At 41.1% G+C, this 24,207-nt stretch overlaps 2 protein-coding genes across 2 annotated transcripts in view; both read left to right on the forward strand.

Annotated features, from left to right (window-relative positions):
• Positions 1 to 3,743, forward strand: part of LOC121815210 — a 9,997-nt gene extending 6,254 nt beyond the window's left edge. Inside the window, exon 2 of the mRNA XM_042224884.1 lies at positions 2,002 to 3,743. Coding sequence (XP_042080818.1) covers positions 2,002 to 3,743 — 1,742 coding nt within the window. The remainder of the gene's footprint in view (positions 1 to 2,001) is intronic.
• Positions 1 to 24,207, forward strand: part of man1a2 (mannosidase, alpha, class 1A, member 2) — a gene marked incomplete at its 5' end in the record, with an annotated part of 107,548 nt that overhangs the window by 46,180 nt on the left and 37,161 nt on the right.

A 24,207-nucleotide genomic window follows, 5' to 3' on the forward strand; every position in this document is an offset into this window, starting at 1 on the left:
TCTAATTGTGCAATTAGATAGGAACCTTTTCTATAGTTCCGTCTGTTGTTGCTAAGAGGGTATTTTTGGCTGGCACACTCAGCAAGCTAATTGAGACGAGCCACGAGGTTTGCACGTCCACAGTAAGATAGTAAATAGTAAGATAAATAAAAGAGTGCCTTTTTTGGACCTCCCCACGATGTAAGGATTAAAGTTTTATTCCCTTTGAGTGAGGCCAATGAGGTAAATGTTTTCTTTTGTTTATTTTCGTTGTATGTAAATATGCTAGTGTTGCGTGATATTCTAGTGCAATTACCGCAGTGTGAGGTGTAATGTGTATTTTATTGATTGTTTTGTTGGAATGTTTCGCCATATATAATGCTTAGGGGCTTTATTAAGAATATTCATTTAAGTTTGTATTTCTTTTTAGTTCTGACGGCATTGTATCGGCTGTGGTTGGACATCATTACATGTTAAGGCATGTCGAAGAATCCTCCTGTCCGAAATAAATGTCAGTTAAAACACAAGGAACAAGTTGAGCTTTATTACGACTCGAGGGGAGTAACAGTCAGAACTCAGCCTGCTTCGTGCTGGAGGAGAGAGAAGGAGAAAGAGGTCTGCCGCAGCGGAGCCGAGCGGGAGCGGAGCTGAGCCGAGTGGGAGCGGAGCTGGGCCGAGCCGAGCCGACAGCGCGCCGGGTCACGTGATTAAGCTCGCGTCTCTCTCAAGCATCAAAGACGCTCAAACATACACACAGACATCTCATAAAGCAACCAGAGTCCAGCGGTGCAGCTTGGTTAAGCTACAAAGAAGTAACACGTTTATACAAGTTAAATGTGGAGAGTAGATTTCTTTAGCTCATCTTAAAGGGACTCTGTCAAGCAATGAAAGTGAAGTGTGGTGGTTTGGAGTAAAAGTTTAAGCTCATGTTATTGTTGTTTATGCTAAGTAACTGTAATTAAGGTACGTTTAAGTTGATTATAAGGGTTTGCTTATTTTTAAGACAAAGGTCACATTATAGTATTTTGTTTGACATTGAAGGTTATTTTCTGTTTTACTACAAGTGAAGAGCAATTTACTATTTTGGTTTAAGAGTTTGTGACATATGTTTAAGTTGACTCTTTAAAGTAAAGCAATTTAAGGTCCTAGGTGCTTCATAAGGTGACTATTCACATATTTAAGTTGACCTAGGTGACTTGAGTGTAGTACAATACCTTTGACTGTCTGTGACATGGAGCAAGAAGGCTGTGACACTGAAGCTGTGGAGCAGCAAGAAGCTTTTGAAGAGCAAGAAAGTTTGCCAGAACCATGCACAAGTAAAGCTACTAAAGAAGGAAGTTTGAGGAAAAGTCAAAGAGTTAAGAAGTTCACTGAAAGGGGCCAAGCACTACATGATGAAAAGGTGAACAAGCTTCAAGCTCGCTTCAAAGTCAGTTATGAAATGTGGAAAGTTGTTGCAAAACAAGGCAAAAAGGCACTTGAAGAACCTGTTAGTGCAAAACTTAAAGAGCTTATCGGCCGAGTTGAACATACCTCGGCAGAAGTGAAACAAGTTTATGATGAACTGCGCAATCATGAAACTCCTGATGCAGACACTCGCCGCAGAGTGGACACCTGTGATGCGGTTTCTCAAAAGATGATAAAGCTAGCTCAAGAAAAATTAGCAGCAGAAGAAGACGAAGAACTTTCTGAGAGATTGGTTCACTGGAGTGATATAGGATCAGCATTCAATTCTGCCGCCTCTCAAAGATCCAAAGGTTCGAATAGCAGGCAATCAAGAAGCTCAAGTAAGTTGTCTGTAAAGAGGCAAGAAGCAGCTGCAGAGCTTGCGGCTACTGAAGCAACTCTGAAGATTATGGAGGAATTGGAAAGTGAAAGAAAGGCACTTGAAATCCTTGAAGCAGAGAATGCTGAGAAACAGAAGGCCTTAGAGCAAAAGCGAAGAGACTGAAACTTGAGGGCTAGAAACAGTAAAGAGAATGAATGCTGCTAAAGCACGTTTGAAAGTGTACAATGAAGAAGGAAGCTCAGATGAAGAAATATCAGACCTTCTGCACGAAAGGAGCAAACGGAGAAATGTCACAGCTAAACCGATGAATCAGTTTGCACATTCGCAACTTAATGCAAATGCAGAGCCGTTTGATATGCCACAAGCCAACTTAAGGTCACAACCAAGAGAAAGCAAACAGGAAGATAGTATCACAACATTGGCCCAAGCTCTAGCTGAGTCCATTCACATAAGTCGCCTACCAGTACCAGAACCTACAGTCTTCAACGGAGATCCTCTCAAGTACAAGGATTGGAAAATGTCGTTTCAAATGCTGATAGACAGAAAGAACATCCCAGTGAATGAAAAGATTTACTATCTTCACAAGTATGTTGGAGGACCGGCGAGAAAGGCTGTTGAGAGTTATTTTCTGTTGGGAACAGAGCGTGCTTATTACTCAGCATGGAACATTTTGGAGGAAAGATATGGAAGTTCATTTGTAATCACCAAAGCTTTCAGAGATAAGTTGACATCATGGCCAAGGATTGGGAACAAGGATAGCGTTGAACTTCGAGAATTTTCAGATTTTCTCAGAGGATGTGAAGCGGCCATGCTTCAGGTTAAAGGTCTTGAAGTTTTGAATGACTGCAATGAGAATCAGAGAATGCTAAGCAAGCTACCTGATTGGTTGTCAGCAAGATGGAATCGAAAGGTCATTGAAATTGAAGAACAAGATGGTTCTTTTCCAACATTTAGCCACTTTGTTGACTTCATTGCGAGAGAAGCCAAGATTGCGTGCAATCCAGTAACATCGCTTCATGCACTCAAAGCAGGTGACTCAGAGAAAATGAAATCTTTCAAGACAAGAAGTGTTGGAGCAAAGGTGCTAGTGAGTGCTGCAGAAGAGACGTCCAACACAAAAAAATGTGTGTTTTGTGAAAACTCAAATCATAGCATTCACACATGTAGGAAGTTTATGGACAAGGTCTTGAGTGAAAGAGTCAAGTTTGTGCAAACTAAGGGACTGTGCTTTGGATGTCTAGGCTTTGGACACCAATCAAAGAAATGTGAAAGGAGGAAGATGTGTGACACATGTAAAGGGAAACACCCGACATGTTTGCATGAGGAACGAGACAAAACCTCAAAGAAAAGGAAAGAAAAGGAAAGTGACAAGGAACCACAAATGAAAGAGATGGAAGGCAATAAAGAGAGTAGAGAAACCAAACCCAAGGAAGCACCAAGTGAAGCAATATCAAACCGTGTGATTCAAAGTGACAGAAGTAATCTCACATCTACAATCATTCCAGTTTGGTTATCCACAACAAGCAATCCTGAACATGAGATTCTTCTCTATGCTCTTCTTGATAGCCAAAGTGACACGACATTCGTCTTGAAGGAAAAGGCAGATGCTCTGGATGCAGAGAAGGAATGTGTGCAGTTAAAGCTCTCGACAATGTCTTCTAAAGACACTTTAGTACCAAGTCAAAGGCTGTCTGGGTTACAGGTCAGAGGTTTCTCTTCTTCAAGGAGAATTCCTCTTCCTGTGACATACACAAGAGAGTTTATTCCTGCGAATTTGAGTCATATTCCCACACAAAGGACAGCAAGAGCGTGGCCACACTTAGAGCACCTGGCTGAAGAAATCGCTCCACTGATTGAATGTGACGTAGGCCTGCTCATTGGTTACAATTGTTCACAAGTGTTGGTACCCAGAGAAGTTGTGGCGGGAAAAGATAATGAACCTTTTGCCCAAAGAACAGACCTTGGCTGGCAATAGTTGGAGGAGCTAATCCATGTGTTGACTATGGGGATGCCATAGGATGTAGCCACAAGATCATTGTCAAGGAAGTGACACCCAATCAGTCAGCTGAGCAGTTGGTCAAAGAAGTGCAATACGTCTGTCGCACACAAGTCAAAGAGGTGGTCACATCTGCAGATGTAATTAAAGTGCTCGAGTCCGACTTCAATGAAAGAAAGGTGGAAGATTCACACTTCTCACAAGAAGATTTAAGGTTCATCTCCATAATGGAAGAAGGAGTGAAGATGAAAGCAGATGGACACTGTGAGTTACCTTTGCCATTTAAGGAAGACAGACCAAGTCTAGCAAACAACCGGAGCTGTGCAGAACACAGACTCAAAAATTTGAAGAGAAGATTTGAGAAGGACAAGCAATACCACAAAGACTACACAGAGTTCATGAGAGAGACTGTAGAGCGTGGTGATGCAGAAAGAGTTCCCTCTGTAGACCTGGACAAAGGCCCTGCCTGGTACATTCCACACCATGGAGTGTATCATCCTCAAAAGCCTGGCAAAATAAGAGTGGTGTTTGATTGTTCCGCAAAGTACGGAGGGGTGTCCTTGAACGACTACCTGCTTACAGGGCCAGAGTTAACCAACTCTCTAGTGGGGGTCCTGTGCCGATTTCGGAAAGGTCCAGTTGCAGTGATGTGCGACATTGAGCGCATGTTTCATCAATTCAGAGTCAGAGAAGAAGATCAAAATTACTTTCGCTTCTTGTGGTGGGACAATGGAGACTTCAACTCTACTCCATCTGTCTATCGCATGCGCGTACACTTGTTTGGAGCTGCTTCTTCCCCTGCCTGTGCGAACTTTGGTCTCAAGTATATTGCTGCACAAGGTCAAGGCAAGTTCAGTGAAGCTACCATAAGATTCATTGAGCGAAATTTTTATGTGGACGATGGTCTTATCAGTTTCCACTCAGAAGAAGAGGCAATTCGTTTGGTGAAGGAAGCAAAGGAACTTTGCAGCACAGGAGGCTTGCGACTTCACAAGTTTGTTTCAAACAGTAAGCAAGTGCTTAATTCGCTACCGGAAGAAGATTGTGCAGAAACAGTAAGAAAGGACTTGTCACTGGGCGAGCAACAAATTGAAAGAGCCCTAGGTGTCAAATGGTGCATCGACTCGGATCATTTCCAGTTTCGAGTAGTTGTGAACGAGCAGCCACTTTCCAGAAGAGGAGTGTTGTCCACAGTAGCCTCTATTTACGATCCACTTGGCTTTGTGGCACCTTTTGTTCTACTTGGGAAGCAGATTCTACAGCAAATGTGTCGTGAGAAAGCAGATTGGGACGAACCACTCACAAGCGATCTGAAGTCACGGTGGGAGTCCTGGTTGTTGGATCTAAAAAATCTAGCAGGTGTCAAAATTGACAGATGTTACGTGCCAAAAGATTTTCAAACAGTTCAGAAGTACGAGCTTCACCATTTCTCAGACGCAAGTGTTTCAGGGTATGGTGTTTGTACGTACCTGAGAGCTGTCAGTGAAGCAGGACAAGTCCACTGCGCTCTTGTCTTTGCCAAGTCCAGAGTAGCACCCACGAAGGTTACTACGGTGCCAAGATTGGAGCTGTCTGCAGCAGTTGTAGCAGTGCGGATTAGTGACATGCTCAAAGCAGAGTTGGAGCTAGAAGATGCTCAAGAATTCTTCTGGACAGATTCTCAAGTTGTCTTAGGATATATCAACAACGATGCAAGACGTTTCCATGTTTTCGTTGCAAATCGCATTCAGCGTATTAAGGAAAGCACTCAACTGATGCAATGGAAGTTTGTGGTGTCAGATCTCAATCCAGCAGACCATGCGTCACGCGGACTGAAGGCCAAAGACCTCATTACCTCCAACTGGTTTAGCGGTCCAAGTTTTCTTTGGAAAGAGAAACTTCCCCACGGAGAAGTCAAGGTGGGGAAACTTGATGCAGAGGATCCAGAAGTACGCAAAGCTGTTGTACTCCATACAACTACAGAAACAAATTCTTTGGCAGAACGTTTTCTCAATTTCTCCAGTTGGTCAAGGTTGGTCAAAGCTATGGCAAGACTTCTCAGATTTGTGAAAGAGTTTAAGGGCTTGGAAAGGAGAAGCAATAAAGCCACTAACCTTGAAGAAAGGAAATAAGCCGAGCTTAAAGTCATATCCATTGTACAAAGATCAGTCTTCTGCAAGGAAATCAAAGCACTTCAAACGCGAAAGGATCTACCCAAAGACAGAACAAACAGACTCTATCGACTCGATCCCTTCCTGGATGAGAAGGGTGTTCTTAGAGTGGGAGGTAGATTAGAGCGTTCTACATTGCAGCCACACGTCAAGCACCCGGTCATCTTACCAAAGACTTGCCATATCGCAAAGTTACTGATTGATCACTATCATCAGCGGGTGAAACATCAAGGACGGGGCATGACGATAAATGAGCTGAGATCAAATGGAATATGGATACTAGGATGCAGTCAAGCAGTATCATCCTTTATCTACAACTGTATTAAGTGCAGGAAATTCAGACGTCGAGCAGAAGAGCAAAAGATGGCAAACCTACCAAGTGAGAGAATGGAGACCACCCCTCCCTTCACGTATTGTGGGATGGATTGTTTCGGCCCATTCTACATTAAAGAAGGAAGAAAAGAACTGAAGCGTTACGGGCTTCTGTTTACCTGTCTATGCTCTCGTGCGGTGCACATAGAGCTACTCGATGATATGTCAACCGACGCTTTTCTAAACTCACTGCGTTCTTTCATCGCTTTGCGTGGGAATGTACGTCAGTTGCAATCAGATCAAGGCACCAATTTTGTTGGAGCCAGACGTGAGTTTCTGGAAGCAGTAAAGGAAATGAATCAGGAAAGTTTGAAACAGCTAGGCTGCGAGTTTGTAATGAATCCTCCCTCTGCCAGTCATATGGGTGGAGCCTGGGAAAGGCAAATTCGTACGATCCGAAGTGTATTGACAACCATTCTGGATCAGTCATCCAGATCATTGGATAGTTCATCTCTAAGAACCTATCTTTATGAAGTGATGGCGATAGTTAACATCAGACTTATCACCCCACATTTACTCAACGATCCTACTGGACCTCAGCCACTTACACCTAATCTTCTATTGACCATGAAGTCGTCAGTAATACTGCCACCACCAGGAGACTTTGTAAAGGAAGATTTGTATCTTCGCAAAAGATGGCGTAAAGTCCAGTACTTGGCCAATGAATTTTGGCACAGATGGAAGAAAGAGTACTTATTGAGCCTACAACAAAGACAAAAGTGGCACAAAACAAACAGAAATGCAAAGATCAATGACATAGTGATCGTACAAGATGACCAAGCATAAAGAAATGACTGGAAGTTGGCCAAAGTTGTTGCCATACACCCGAGTGAAGATGGATGTATACGCAAAGTACAACTGTTAATGAGTGACATATTGTTAGATGACCATGGAAAGAGACTGAGTAAACCAGTTCTACTTGACAGACCCATACACAAGACTCTGACACTATTAGAAGCAAATTAGTTTACATTTCATAAGTTCATGGGTGGAAATCACAAGTGATTTGGTGGGAGTGTAGCTGCCGTCATAGGCAACTCTCGCATTTAAGTTCATTTTATTAGATATGTAAGGTTGAAACAATTAGTAGTTAAAATATTAAGAAATAAATCAATAGTAATTCATGTTTTGTTCATTGGATTTATATGTTTAAATGTGTTATTTTTGCTAATTGTGCAATTAGATAGGACTTTAGTGAGGCAACCAAGCATCCCTTGGTGACCATGGTATCTAAGGATGTTGCTGAGACTGGACACTGCCCCATCCTTATGTATCCAGCAATACCCCAGCCCAGTGTAAAAACAATTGAATCAGTGGTTTTCACATAGACTCCTTATATAATTGGATATAAATTTGAAACATTTTCAGCTCAAGAAAGAGGAGAAAAATAAATTTTGGTATTTATGGTGGTTTTTACCCTTCAGCTATAAAAGGCTCGTGGCTATAGTCATCACCCCACCAGGCAGGCAGTTTGGACACCCAAGTTTGTGAATGCAATAACTCGAGAAAGTAGGATTAAAATTGCTACCATAGGTGTTACCACTAAGATAACTTGGACAAATTTGAATCACAGTGAACTTTAAGTCGACCTCAAGGTCAACGTGTCTCTACTAAGAGGCTGAAGGGCGGCACTGGCGGCCGCCAGTATTTTTCAATACTAAGGTTGAAGGAATTGTTTGGGGGGAATAGATCAATTACTAAAATAATCTATGGCTGCAGCCCTGCTGGCAGTTGGAGGACGGCTTCTTCCTCTGCTGTGTGAAGTTGCTAATAAATCTGCAAAGTCATCAGTTACTTTCACTGGCAAGTAGTATGAAAATAAAATGCTCCAACACAAGAACAAAGATATGGCTGTATGGCTGAGTTATTTTTATGTATGATATATTTATTTTTTTAGGTTTTTCTCAAACTTGCCTATTGCACTGGCAGTTTTACTGTACTGAAGAAAACAAACCACTGAAACATAGTATCTATACTCACACTAAAATGACAATTGCCTGGTATTATACCTGCCAAAAAACACCGTGTCTGGTTGTTACAGTGGATATGTAAGGCTTTAGAGACTGTGTATGGCGTAACAGAGTGCTGGCCTCTGCTGTCAGTTAAATAAACTGTGTAGTGTATGTGTTATAGTGGTGTTGAAGCAGGTCAGTGGTTTTCTCTGCATTTATGCAAAGTTGTTTCCCATTGCTCCTGTAGTGAGTGTTGCAACAATTTTTTGCACCTGATTTAGCAAGGGGAACTTAACAGGCCAGTTCACCTTAAAATCAAATGTGTGTTTTCCCCTTTGGCCTGTAGTGATGTTTATTCCTCTGGATTTTCTTTGTGAGGGTGTAAATATACAGCCTGCAGGCCCAGTCCAACAAACAGTCCAGTGTGACCCACTGGATGGTGAAGTCATTCATAGTTTAGTAACATGCACTCCTCGTCCTGTCTCTAAGTGTAGTTCAGGGAAGGTTAAAATTATTAAATATGGTCATCTGATCATTTTTACAAACACCCAAAGTAAAAATAAAAATCGTTATTAAAACGGAGTATTCCCTGACTATAGTTGCAAGTTGCTCGTGGTTGCTAACAGACGCTAGGTGAAATTGATCGCTAAGCCCCAGTCATGTAGGTCTAGAGACCAGTCAGTGACCTCACTGGTCAGGCATTGTTAGGGAGTAAGTGGTTGCTGGGTGAAATGGGTCACAAAGTGGTGCACTGAGAGAAATCCTTGCAATTACATGCTCTCAAGTAGATTTCTGTGGTTGCCAGTCATTGTTTGAAAACACTTGCAGAGTACTCGCTAAGTGGTGGATGATATAGCCTCAAAACTACATTACGCTGTTTCAAGTGAGTAATTTCTGCTGACTTAGAAAAACTGTTGCCCAGTGCATTCACATGTTTATTTTCTGGGGTTGCACATCACCAGCTGCTAGCATCTCCTTCATAGGCTGGTGTGTTTTTGTTTTTTGCTTAAATGGTGAAACAAGTTTGTCGTTTCCACTTTATGCAGGAAACGTTTTCCTGCATCAAAAACCTTTAAAAGTAGAAGTAGTCTGCAGAGTAGTAGCAGCAGCAGTAGTAGTCTGTCTGTAGACTGTAGTCTGCAGTAACGCACAATTTTCCCTTTGAAGGTGACCATTGTCTATTTCCTGTCGTAACCGGTTGCCAACTGTTCTCTATGCGATTGAGGCCTTAGCTAGCATCTTTTAGTTGGTGGGTGTAACTTAAGTGTGGTAGTAGAAAAAATAGATTTTAGAAAACTATTCATTTATGTGACTAAATCGCTCATGATGTCTGAAGACAGATATTTTTAGCTAAATGCCAAGCGTCTTTCAATTCTGTTATAGTTAAGAGAAGTCAAAGGAGCTTGCAAAGAAAAGCGTCTGGACTTCTTGCAAGCTCCTTTGACTACGATGACCTGGATGACTGAGAACCTTCACAGACATATAGTTAAGAGAAGGCAGACATTTTTACAGCTGGTATCTCCTAGACGGGGCAATTTTTCCCAACTGCTCCCTTATTCGTCAGGGTTTGCCACAGTGTGTAGCTTCATATATATATTTGATTTGGCAGATTTTTAGGTTGGATGCCCTTCCTGATGAATGCCCAAAGGGATTTATGCCTCCTCCCGGGATCGAACCAGAGATCCTTTGCTTGTTAGGCAAGATTAGATCAAAGATTTTATCGATGAAAGTGATATCTGCCATGGAGACTCCAATGCTCTTTACAACTGTACAAGTTCTGTCATGTCTTTGAGTTTCTTTAGAACTTTGAGAATATAGCCCTCATAAAATCATGAAATAGTGGAGTTGTAGTTCTAGATTGCTTCTTTATGTTGCTAATCATTTAACAGGTTGAAGCACCAAAGCAGGGAAAGGACTTAGAAGTTAACTGCCTTTACCTGTGCCTTCAATAGGATATATCTTTGTTGTTGTAAAACAAAATTAAATGCAGTACTTTACTGTGTTTAAAAGGATGCAAATAATTTGCCCATGTGTGCTTCTTTATAAACCCATTAAGCTTTCTAAATCTGTCCTCTTAAAGAAAACTATTTCCCTCTTACTTACTCTCTCTTGTCCCTTTGAAGCTAGGTAGCAAGAGTTTCAGTTAAACGAGCATACGTTACAAAAACCAACATGAAGTCATATGGAAGAAAAATGGGAATTAACAGGGAAGAGGTAAAGATTAGATGTTATTGAAAAGTGGAGGCGATATAGGTATAAAGGAATGTAGTGGGAGAGGGTGGAGGGAAAAGTCCAATGACTGGAATGATTTGAGCAAGGAACACCAGATTGCACAGAGAAGGGAGAAGGTCAGGGGGAGCAAGCAAAGCACTGTAATGTAGGATAATGAGATGAGAGCATCCAAAAGAAAAGCTGAAGTCTCTGCAGGCATAAACGGCCATAGCCACCCTGTGGACAAGCGAATGGGTGGAGGGAGGGGAAAGAGATAAAGAGATGGAGAATGACAGCAGTGGAACATGAAATGAAGCTGAGGGTGGTGGAGACAGAAGAGGGGCTGAGATAATGATGGTAAGGGCAGAAAAAGCAGGGAAGAGAAGAAGAAAATTGAAGAAGGGAAGAAGCTTAGGAAAGGAGAAATGGTTGGTTTTTGGGCAAATGATAAATCTAACACACAAGCAAAAAAGAAGGAAGAAGGCAGATGAGATCGAATGGAGAGAGATAACAAATGAAGAAGAAATGCTAGAATGGAGGCAGAAAGAAGATGGCAAGAAAAAAACAGGCAAAAGAAGTGTGGAGGGGACAGAAACTTAAATATGGATGGGAGACAAGTAAATGTGCCTACATACATGCTGTTTATTTTGTATCTGCAACCAAGACACATTAGTTTAAACCTAATAAGACGTCATCCCTGAAAGATTCCTCCTTCATCCAGTTTTTTCACATTTCTCCATCATTGCCCCAGTCTTCACCTCTTTCCTGCTCACTCTCTGTTTGCACACTGATGTAGAGCTAAGCTGCTTCTTGTCCAGGCTCTGCAGACTCCAGTATTCATAGGCTGCCTGTTTGACCTCATTTAACCCATCAAACAAATTGGGGGCATCTCTCTCTCCGTGAATGGCTGCTGTTGCTGTGCTGCCCAGCAGGAGGGGGTTGGTTACACAGGGGGTCAACTGGAGAGGGAGGTTTTGTTTGACTGTAGGAACGAGCTGCCCTGATCTTAGTACTTGGCACTAAGATGCACAAATGGAGCAAACTTGAAATCAGGTGAGTCTAAGATTTAAAAAAAAAAAAAAACACTCATTAACAACAACCTCCTTTCATTAATGTTGAATATTAGGCGTTGCAGATGATGTGGTAAAAATAGAAAAAGAGCTTATTAGGACAGCCACATTTAATATAATGAGGTTGTTGTGGTTTTGTCAATAACACATTAGTTATGCTTGGCATTAAGAGACAAGGTATGGTACAACACCATGCTAACCTTGTACAACACAGTAGGTCAATCAAAATCTAAATTTCAGATTTAGTTAAAAACAACTACACAATTACAAGTTCAGTGTGTTTTTGCACTTGCTGTTAGGAGGAGTCACGTTTGCATCTGGTTGCTGGTTTTTAAATTGAGAGGAACATTGCTTTTAAATGTGATTTGAGTGCACTGTTCAAACGGTGACATACTGAAGGAACAGTTTTGAGACTAATGGAGACGCACAGACTTACACAGAAGAATTGACCAGTACGTGTATGTATGTGTGCTGTAACCGTGAGATTTGGAAGTTTAATCTCCGTGTCAAACTGGGATAAATATGTTTACCAAACTAACTTGTAGACTTATAACATGGTTTTAGCCTCGATGAGGTCACTCAGTCCCATTAGGTGTCAGGCAGGCAGGCCTAGAGCCTGGTTAGCGACCATTTGGATGGAAATGCATAGTCACAGTCAATGTTGTGAAATTGATCACAAATAGGTGTACAGCGCTGCACTGAAAACTTGCTTGTGGTTATTTTAGGTTGGTAGGTTGCCGTGCTTGGCCGTAGTTTTATAGAAGACACCAACTTGACTGCAAACTGCTCATCAAGTGGTCATGAGACTGTGAAGTGCAATGCAAATCAGAAACAGAGAATTTTCACCTGAACGTAAAAGCTTCCCTTTTGAAATGTGTTGGTTGCAGCTGCAAGGACATGTTCCACTTGACCAAATTTCATTACAGCTCAGAGAGTACAGTAGTGAGTGTTTGCAAACAAATCACCATTTTACATGCAAACCACTGCAATTTGTTTGTGTCCAAAGCAATTACAATCAGTTTTTTAGTGCAGCACACTCTTTACAGGTGATTTCACCCAGCGTCAGCATCTTTTTACAACCTGAAGAGTCGCCCTCTGCTGGTCATTACAAGCAAAGCCAACTTTCAGGCACTTCTCACCAGCTTTATTTTTCAAACCAAGTAGCTGTAGCCATCTTTCATATACAGACTTTGATCTATGACTATGTCATAATGCCATACAGTTTTCATTATTATTGGACAGCACATGTATGGACATTATTGGGGCTCATAATGCACTCTGCACAAAATCACATGGAATACACATTTATATGATAAGAAATAGTAAAACACTGAAAAAAGGTTGATTTAAAAAATGATTACAATATATATATATTTTGCAGATATACTGGATTCAAGTTAAGTAGCATCAATATTGACGTTCGGTACCATAAGATAGCAGTGCATATCGAGGCCACCCCAGCTGTTTCTAGCAGCAGTTGTCTAGCTTCCCCCAAGAATCCTTTTCTCCGTTGCAGATATTGCTGTGATGACATGCTCAGTAACTGGCTGCTGTTGTGCCAGCAGGCACGCACACTTTCAGGGGAGGGGAAGGGAAACCAAGATGGTGTAACAAACAGGAGAGAAATTTAAATTTGAATACAGCTTCACGCATTTCTCTCTGCAAACAAAACTTGCAAATCAGTGAGGGGGAAAAGCGCAACCTCAAACAGAGGAGGGAGCTAGAAGGAGAACAAGGTTGGCCCAAATGAGATTAAACCAGAGAGCTGTGGAGACATGAGAGAAATGGGTGCAAAGAGGGGTGGAGGACAGAAAAAGAGTGAGAGATTTTGGTAGCAGAGATGACAAGCAGAAAGATGTGGGGAAATGGACCATGCTGTGAAGACAGGAAAAGAAAGAGGATAGAGGCTAAAAGAATTAAGTTAATGAGGGAAAGAAGAGAAGGATGTAGAATGGGGAAATGGGGGGGAAAGATATGTCTGTATGAATTAATAGTGAAGACTTGCAGGTGTACAGTTCATATGAAAGTTGTGCTTCAGTTTCACGAGAAGCTTATCTGAAATTTTGCTTTATTTAAACATCACATAACCATAACATCCAGTTACAGCTATTTGTGGCTGTCTGACATTTTGATTTTCATTCAGTCGTTTCCTGTATAGGAAAAACAAGTCAGCTTTGTTCTATTTTTAGCTGTCCTCCAGGAAAATATGGCAACATTTGACAAAGAATTGCCTTTTGAGCTAAATACTAAATACAGTGGAGACTATTTAAATGCGTCAGGTGGGACGACACACCAGAACAAGACCCGATGAAGGCAGAGTAACTCATCAGTCATAGCTTCTTTTTAAAGGCATTAGTGCAGCATTTCAGTTAATGCTCAATGGATAATGTGTCACATTTGACAGCAGTCTGTTTGATTCACTCCGATGGCAACAAATGAAGCTGTCACGGAGCCAGTTTGATGATGGCCTTTGAGTTTTTCTCTGCAGCAGCTCATCTTTGTGCCTTCTGCCTTTGATCCTGGCCCATTGGGTGCAAAACAATATAAGCAAATGGATCAAGTGATGGCAAAGTGGCAAGACAAAGTATGGAAATGACACTGTAACCATACACACACACACACGGGGGGTGGGGGTGACTTAATCCTGTCTCTCCTGCTGGCCCCCAGGGCCCTTCTTACCAAGCAGGCACATTCAGCACATTTCACAGTCTACCCCTTAATCCCTTTAGGAGGCTCCATTACATGTCAACTGTGGCCCACTGCTTACACCAGAGACTGTGTGCATCTTCTTGCATATAGCGAGTTTGTGTCTGTATGTATCGCAGTATGAGAAATGTTGATCTTATTAAGTCATTTAGGCAAGCGCTTAATTGTACAGCAGCTCTTTTCAGAGAGTGACCTCTGGGGAATGAGTTGGTGCTTAATATAATTAATCATACCTGTACCTGCTGAATGATACAAATTAGTTTTATTTTACTTTGTTATAATAGCATTAGTATTGTAAGTGATGCGTAGTTATTCTTTTACCGAAGGACCTAAATGAAGAGTTAATCTTCACAGGGCAGTTTGATCATTTATTTTTTGCAGTGGAATTTCCCATATATCACATTTAAGTGGGCAAGTATCACTGGTTCATATTTATGGGGAACATATAGGAAAGAGGAATGCAGAGAGACCCTGCTGTGATGTAGGGCAGTTACTTCAGAGGCAATGCTCATGTACCAGCTGCTACAACATTGCATGGAGTGGAACATTTAGCTTTTTTCACTTAGCCTTATTGATATCGCCAGGAGGAGGACTGGGTCAAAGCCTGTCCTCCTGTGCTTTTCAGGCAGTGCAGGGGTGATTTTCATCAGCAGGAGAATTGTATGTGTAAGACTAGCTTCCCTGCCATCAGGAGCTTTCATTGCACTCATAGTAATGTGACAGATTGTCTCCTTCAAAATGCTTGGACACAAAGTGAAGGTCCTTTTTCATCAGATTAAAGACTTATGTTGAGAGCAAAGATTGTTCCACCAGCACAGATGTCTAACTTAGCGTTTTCCTTTGCAGTGGATAGAAAGTCTAGCAGGAATACTGCGCAAATATTAGCATTGTTTTATTATTCTCAATGGATGGGCTACTGTCATCAATCTGAACTGCTTAACCACTTTATGGTTGGTGAATATAGCCTATGCCAGTGGTTATAGGGCGAGGGGCAGGGTTAGAGGTGGAGAGGTCGCCACATCCAATCCCACATCCACACTTATGGCCAGCTCAGAGTCACCAATTAACCTAACAAGCATGTCTCCAGGCTGTGTGGGGTAACCAGCTCCTATGGGGAGTACATGTAAATTCTGCACAGAAAGGCCTCGGCCAAGTGGAAGGTTCCAGTTTTTTCTAATGGCTTAACTGTTGGTTCTAGATGTTATTCTGCCACCTGTCGATGACAGCTGCATTTTTTAAATTCCAAATATAAAAGTTAAAGCTATACGTTGTGTATTTGTTCATGGTTTTTGTGTATATGTTTTATATTTTTTCCTTTTTGTACTTGTGCACACTGTGCTTCTGTATCATACTCTGACATCTCCTATCAGAGTGCTTTGCAGTGATGCTAGTCTCTTCCAGCTGCCTGCAGCTTACAACTGATATCCCCATGTGCAATAACTGGATCACTGACCGAGTTCAAGACGTGTTTGAGTGGTGGAAGCAGCTTTCCAAGTCCCTAGGATGTAACATAGATGCCCCATTTGGCAGGTAGTTTCATTCAAATGGGCATACAGGACCATTGCACACATGCTTAGCACAGCTGGTCCCAGTAAGAATGAAACCTCTCGTACCAGCAGCATTAATGTCTATCACGAGGACCACAAAACCAGCTGGTGTCCCCCTATAAACCTCCAGCCTTTCCTGCCATACCGTGAACCTGCTCTCTGTGAATTTGACCCACTGAAACAAACATGTGCACATCCTCAGGGCACTACTAACCCAGCAAGTATTTTTAAGGATCCCCAGGATTTATTACCTAACTATGTAATGGCATCACTGTCTCCACATTGTCCCATATCTTTGCTGTACAACAATGCCTTGTTACTTGGCAACTAACATACAGCAAAGGCTCATAGTGATATATCAGTGATAAGTTCAAATTAGCATAGTGCTTTTCCAGCTTTTTATTCAGGTACAAAATATATGTGCCAGACCTAAATTCACTGCCTGACCTTGGCGCTTTTTTCCCCTATAGATTGTGTGTTTCACATCTGCGTGTGTGCGTGTGTCTTCATTGGGTGAGTACATCCTTCAGTGGTCGATTTTCGAGGCGTTCTGTAATGCATTTTAAAAGGCCGGACCCTAAAGCTGTCAGCCCTGGAGGGAGAATGACAGAAACAAGTTGGGAAACACCAGAGAACACACTGTCTGGGTTCATCCTCCCCAAGGATTTTACCTCACAGCTCTCAATATCCTAATCTTGTCTCCTTGCTACAGTAAATATGATGTCAACAGAATAGATACACATTGGCCTTCTGGGTACTCCGCTGCAGTGAGGACGCAGGGTTCTCTTTTTGGTTTGTTGATGATGTAACAGTGGTACATTTCACAATTAAGTAATCATTTGGAGAATAGGACAGAATGTCAAAGTTGAGGTTGAATAACTTTCAGTAGACATGAAGAATACGAAATGAGGACGCGCTCTTGGAGCTACTTAATGCCAAATCTCTCAGCAACCTGTTCGAGGGCAGTTAAATGTTGAGGCTTTTTGTTCTGTTGAAGAGGACCTGTTATTATGCTCTCTATTTTCTGTACTGCGCAAAGGTCTTGAGTCACATCTCATTGTTTTGTTTTGTTTTGTATTTTGCTAGGAAAATGGCAACTATGTGTGAATAAATGAGACATGCAAGCAAAAATGGAAATGCAGTATATAAGGCAGAAGCAAGCAAGCATTCTGTTCATCTGGACGTAGCATTTTGTGGGAGAAACGTTTCACGGATCACATTAACTCAGTGGACTGACACATCAAATTCACCAGGGAGGATATGAAAAGTCTCAGGTTAGCCTTCTTAGACTGTGAGATTTCCATAAGTAATGGGGGACATCTAAAAGCTGACATGTACCGTAAACCTACACATATCTAAGGTTTGACTCTCATCATCCACTGGAGCACAAACTGGGTGTCATCAGGACGCTACAACACAGAGCAAACACCATCCCCACAGACACAGCAGCCAGGGAAGCAGAAGAACAGCACATCAAGAGGGCCCTGAGTAAATGTGGTTATCCCAGCTGGACTTTTGTCAAAGCTGGAAAGGCACCTAAAGAAAGCTCCAGCCGATCCAGGAGAGAAGGACAACTGCTGCCCAAGCGAAAACCTGTAGTGAATCCCATATGTGTCAGGAGTATCGGAGCAGTTGAGATACATTTTTTGTAAACACCAGGTCTCTGTGGCTTTCAAACCCCAAAACACGCTGCACCAAGAATTGATCCACCCCAAGGATCGGGTCCCCCGACACAAACAAAGTATCATAGTGTACGCTGTTAAGTGCCAGGAGGATTGCCAGGATTTATACATCGGGGAAACCAAACAACCTCTGGCGAAGCGGATGGCACAACACAGAAGAGCTACCTCATCAGGCCAGGACTCTGCAGTCTATTTACACCTACAGGCCAGTGGACACTCTTTCAATGATGAGGACACAGTGACAGGGAGGAACGCTGGTTTGAGCGCGGAGTCAAGGAGGCAATATATGTGAAAAGGGAAAGACCATCTTTGAATCGAGGAGGGAGCCTAAGGGTACATCTGTGACCATCTTACAATGCTGTGATTGTAGCCATTCCCCAACTCTCTGTGAATGGTACTCATGGCCATTGATCAGTGGGTTTTGGTCAGTGGGCTTTGATCAGTGGTTGTTGATCAATGGTCATGAGAAGTTGCATAATTAAGATTAAGGAACTGACCTCCCAGCCCATTGTCCCTTCAGTGGGCTGGTTTCAGTCATTATGCAAATATACTGTTTATAAGATTGGGGAAACCTGCAGTCAGCTGAGACTGAAGACGTCACCTGGATGAGTGACGAAACGTTTCTCCCACAAAACGCTGCATCCAGATGAACAGAATCAACTTTTGGAGATTTACTTACCTAGATGATTGAGCATACATCAAGAAGTTTGGAAGTTATGCAGTATTTAGTATGATAATTTTTACTAACTCTGGGAGAACCTTAGGTTAAAAATATGAAGCTGGGAAAGAGCAAAACAGGCCCCATTTATGTAATCTGTTGGTACAACAGCAACCTTTCATATACTGTAAGTGATAAATAGATAATCAAGCTACACTTGTCATACTTTTCTACAAATTTAGTACCAAAAATGTCCACATGACTTTCACTAAATAATGCAGTCATTGAAAAAGTTTGATTCAAATCAGACTTAATTGCCTCAAAACAAGTAAAATGGCTCAAACATTACATGTATTAAGTGTAGCAATGCATCAGTCAGGCAAATGTACGGATAGTTATTAAGCAGAAACACTACATCTGTCTCTGATTCTCTTTGGTGCTGTCTGTTAGAAAAGTAAACCTATCTGGTTTCTGGCTGCTTTTCCTTAACATTTTTTTTCCTTGTAGCTCTGCATGTAAATGAAGGCAGTGGAGGGAAATGATTATCATAAAGAGTCCAATTTTATCTGTGAACGCGGCTGACTGTTTCCCCGGTGGGTCGTTTGGCTCCTGTTCCTGCTTGATGGCATCAGCAGCAAGATTGCCAATAAAAGTTTGTCAAGGGCCTCGGTGCACCCAGCCAACAGGCCACGGATAGATGGAAAGGTTTATGACGGCTGAGTACATGCACAGTGCAACTTTCACAACCTGACAAAAAAAAAGTCAGTCGGTGCAGAAGGTAAAGGCAAATCTCTCCATAGGAATTGCTAATATAGGCGTGCCATTATCACTGCGTGAAGAAACAGCTTTTCAGCTCCACATACGCCCACAGTTCTGTAAGTGATCCCCAGCAGTTAACCGGCTGTTTACACACCGTGCACGGTGAAACAACACTGCCATCATTTTCTGCTAGTGTCATAGGTTTCCTAAAGCGTACAGTGTACCTGCTTGAAATTATAGTTTTATTTGGTGTTTTAAAAATAAACCAGTATGACTGTAAAATATTAATGTGTGTAGAAGAGGCATAGAATAGCAAAGTTGCCCTTAATAGTCTTTATTGTTGTGGAAGGTAAAATTCACATTTACAGTGTGCAACGTCTCTGAAGAAAGCTTTCAAACACACAGAACAAACATGGTTCAGTTGTACAGTTTCTCACTCCCCTCTAAGTACTTAATTTGCTACTTGTACTGTGAGACAATCTTAAATCTGCACACATTTATAAGTGTTGCTCAGCTGGGTCTCAGTTTATTTTGTCAGCCATCCTCCTTTACTTTGTAGTGTGTGTGTTTGGTTTGAGATAATTCAGTCTGTTTGATAAAAATCCCACCAGTACTGGTTGGACAGCATCTGCCCTCAGATGAGATGTGATAGTCTTGTTCTGGGTGTGGTCCCGTCTATACCACCCTACTTTTTCATCTTTCTTTTTCTCTCTGCCTCTTTCATCCCTTCTCAGCCTTCTGAGTAAATTTTCTTCATTTCCTTTCATGCAATTCATATCTTGTTCATATGCAGGCCTATTTTGCATCGGCTTGACGGCGTCATTCCCACTCTCCCTCCCCTTGTCTCTATTTGTTTCATGTTTAACTCCACAGTTTGACCTCCAAGTCTTCTGTACAGTGTCCCCCTGGCTGCTTAAGTATTCTGCAAACACCAGCATGTGTTATTGCTCCCTCTTACTTTGTGAGACAGCAGGAATTTTCCATAGATCTGGTCTCTCTATAAAACTGTTCAGCCCTGACAGATTGTGTTGATGAATCAGCCTCCGTCTGCCCTGTGTTGAACCACTTCTCTCAGTGGCACTGCTGTCTACTAGTTATATAAAGGCCTCTTTGGGCATTTGTCCCACAACTGTCCTCCATGAGTGAAATACACATTGCAAAACTGGAAATTGAAATTTTTTACAGGCCTGGCATTCTTGAACCATTTTCTTTTTACTGGCAACATGTTTGCCATTCACACTTTACTAAAGTGCTACAGTGAGATCAGATTTGAGTCGGTCCATATCAGCTCACCCAGACCTCCCAGTTTCTGTTGATTATTGTGGAAACTTCTGTTAAGTTCATAGGATTTCTTTGGTGAAAATACTCCATGAACTTCATTGATTTATTAATTAATTTATTGACTCTGTGATGATATTTTTTCCACCTCCTATAAGCACACATGTTCAATAATCATGTTTTTTTGATTAACTGTTTTAACTTTGCACGATTTTATATTCTGAATGTTGTATAATTGGCTTACTGTGCTCAGATCAGCCAATAAATACGTACCAGTTCAATTTGAATGGACCAGTAGGTGGAAGCTCTACACCTGGAAGACAAGAGAAAAAGAACAGCAGCAGTGCCACTTATCATGGCATGTAACAGTGAATGATAGTTTTCGTATATGACTGTAACCATGCAGATGCTATTAATAACCCTCCACAATGTACAATATGAGGTTAAAAAAAAAAAGAACAAAGCACAACAGTTCATTTTTGTTATACAGCATTTTTAATGTAGCTTACCATAAGTAGTGGGCATATCAACTGAAAATATAATATTGTATTAAGTCCTTACATTTACTGTATCTTTTCAACTCGGACCATAAGCTCTACAATATTGTCCACTTTGTTTGTTTTCTTCTATATTAATTTAACCTGTGTCTCCTGACTCTTCAAACGTGTCTTCCTTACACGCAGCCAAGATTTCGGCCATAGACTGTATAAGACATGGATGTAGGTAGCATGATCACTCACTGGTTTCTCAAGGCTCCGTTTGAAGCCTGGAGATGAGCGTTTCCACAGTCGCCATCTTGGTTGCAAAAAGCAGACACGATCAGTGTCGCCTCAAGAATTATTTCTTTTCTTTTTTTTCCTCTTTATTTATAAAGTTTTGCACATGTAATTTGACATATGCAGCAAGTACCAACGGATATAAAGACATATATCAAAACAAATTATGCCTTTAAAATTCGGATGATAACAATAAAAAAGAAAAAAGGAAGAAAAAACAACAACCCACGCACAGAAAACAACAAAAAACAAACAAAAAACAAACAAAAAAATTTATTTAAAAAATCAACTCCCTCCCAAAACCATAACAAAAGGGAACCCTGTGGTACAAAAGTTCAGTCTGTTGTAAGTGTTTTCAATGAATTAAAGTAAATGATAAAAGGCTTGCCACATCTGTGAGAACTTATTAACATTTCCTCTGAGTCTAAATTTTATTTTCTCCATTTTTAAAAAGAACATAACATCTTCCAGCCAACGTGATCGGGCTGAAGGGTGAGGAGCTTTCCAAGACAGCAAAATGCGACGCCGTGCCAGCAGTGAAGTGAAAGCGATAATATCCAGTTGCTTACGACTAAGGTTCAGGGTGGCGTCCTCAGAAACACCAAAAATGGCAACTAGTGGACATGGTTTGAGAGTAACGCTCAAAACATGAGAGAGCACTTCAGAGTAAAAAGTCCAGTTAATTGAAGTGACAGGCAGGCAAAAAACATATGAGTTAAATCACAGGGGGAGGTGTTGCATCTGTTGCACAGGTCAGGAATGCTGGGGTATATTTTAGATAATCTAGATGTTGAGAAGTGTAATCTGTATACCGTCTTAAACTGAATAAGGGAGAGTCTGAAGAATGAATTCTGTCAATTACTTTGTCCCAGTAACCTTCAACAAACTGAAGACCCAGTTCCTGTTCCCAACTGATGAAATCATTTGATTCACAGATTTGAAAAAGGACTTGGGTAGAAACAATGGGATACACTGAAAAAGAGAGGAATTTAGGTAGGATATTCATTTTTATAATATTAATCCTGCCAAGAAGTGATACAGGAAGATTTGCCCACCTTTGAAAAGCCAACCTTAAATAGGTCAGCAAAGGGTTAAGATTTGCTGTTCGCAAAGCTTTAAATGAACTGGTAATATGCACTCCTAGATATCTAAAACCTGAAGAAACTAAATGGAAATTAAAATCTGTCTGTCTAAGCTCTTTTGCAACTGGGTTTATAGGAAAACATTCACTTTTTTGTATATTAATCTTATACCCAGAGAAAGAGCCAAAACTCAGAAGTATTTTCATTATAGAGGAAATACTTGAATTGTTGGATTTGTAACATATAGTAATAAGTCATCTGCATACAGAGCAACCCTATATTCCGTACCACCACGAATAACCCCTTGAAACAGAGGCGCCGTTCTGAGAGTCACAGAGAGAGGCTCTATTGCTAAAGTGAAAAGTAAAGGTGAGAGTGGGCAACCTTGACGTGTACCACGTGATAGAGTAAAATACTCAGAATTCACATCATTAGTACAAACAGATTCCAGTGGCGTAGTATATAAAAGATGAATCCAAGATATAAAACTTTCACCAAAACCAAATTTCCTCAAGACTGCAAAAAGATACCCCCATTCCACTCAGTCGAATGCTTTTTCAGCATCCAGTGAGATCACCACCTCAGGGACAGTGCTATGATTTTTGGAGTATATTATATTAAGAAGGGACGTATATTAAAAAAGGAATGTCTTCCTTTAATAAAGCCTCTCTGTTCGTCTGATATAATAGAAGGGAGAATTCTTTCCAAACGGGTTGCTAGCAGTTTGGATAAGATTTTAAAGTCTACATTAAGAAGGCTTATTGGTCGATAGGAGCCACAACAGGTAGGATCCTTTCCTTCTTTATGCAGTAATGAGACCGAAGCCTGTCTTGGTGTCTGAGGGAGAGAATTATTTAAGAATTATTTCTTAGGGGTTCCCATATGGGGGGGCTCTAAAATATTGGGGTGGCACGCCAAAAACAGAATTTCGCGTTTTATTATGCAGTTGTCAGATATAGGTTTCTTAAAAAATATGGAAAAGAGAGAGACAAAGGAATTATAAGCCTAGTTAATTTCCTGCTATTAAAGTAGATATCACTGAAAATGGGTAGATATGAAAACCAAATAAGATTTTGAAGCAGTAATAACTAACAAGTTCATGTTTCAACTCATTGTAGGGTGTCTTCTTCTCTTGTGTTAATGTTTATTAGAGTTATTACCAACCACTCGGGGTTGGTAATAACTGTTATTGACATGTGGTGGTTTTCAGATAGAATGCAGGTTTTTAGGCACTTATGCATTGGCTTAATTTTTTCAACCCAGAAGCTACATCCATGTTTAATGTTGCCTTACAAAAATGGCTGTTGGAAAAAAATTTTAAAAGTAGCTTAAAAATCAGGCAGGACATGAGATTGAACTTGTGTGCATAAAGCCGTGCACACCAAAACATGTCTGTCTTCCTAGTGTCAGTTATATGTGGACATACATGATGTAAAACTATTGCAAGGCAGATTAAATTTATTATGACTCTTATAATAAAATATATAAAGAGGCTACATTTGGCTCCTCCCTGCCACAGGAGGTCACCTCAGTGGGTTGCATGTTTGATTTAGCAGAGTTTTACACTGAATACCCTTACTGACGCAACCCCCAAAGAGGATTTGTAATTGTACTATTTTAATTGCATAAAAGAGAAAATTAGAGTAAAAAATAAATCACTTTCACTCTTTACTTTGACTATTGAAAGGCCATAACATCGTCATTCACTGGCATTCCTGCAACACTACACCACTTTCCCCCCACACTCCCACCACAACCACCCACCCGTTCTGCAGGTGTGCTTCTGTTCTCACAGCTGGATATGTGTCCTTTAGATGACCATATTAAGAATATCCCATCTCACGGACATCAAACAGAAACAAAAGCAAAATAAAGGTCCTGTGCAATTTAGAATGGAAACAAAAGCCATCTTCTTTCTGTTCTATTCAAATATGATGTAAAATGTGTAAGATAGTTTATTAGAATGTCAACTGACCGCAGATGAAAGTAAACGCCTGCTGCTGGAAAAAGGTCTTTTCAGTAGATGTTGTCGTCTCAGTCGCTGCTGAGCTGACTCACAACATCCACAGTGGCATTTTCAGCTTTCAGCATTTACTGGTATTCAGTTAGTTCAGCAGTAGAATAACCTTAGTTTCCTTTTATCTCTTTGATTGGCAAGCTGAGAAAAGAACAAGCGCTGCAGCAAGGGCTTCTGAGCCTT

This window comes from Haplochromis burtoni, unplaced genomic scaffold, assembly GCF_018398535.1.
Source record: "Haplochromis burtoni strain Fernald_Lab_line unplaced genomic scaffold, NCSU_Asbu1 Contig_154, whole genome shotgun sequence".
Taxonomy (NCBI): Eukaryota; Metazoa; Chordata; class Actinopteri; order Cichliformes; family Cichlidae; genus Haplochromis; species Haplochromis burtoni.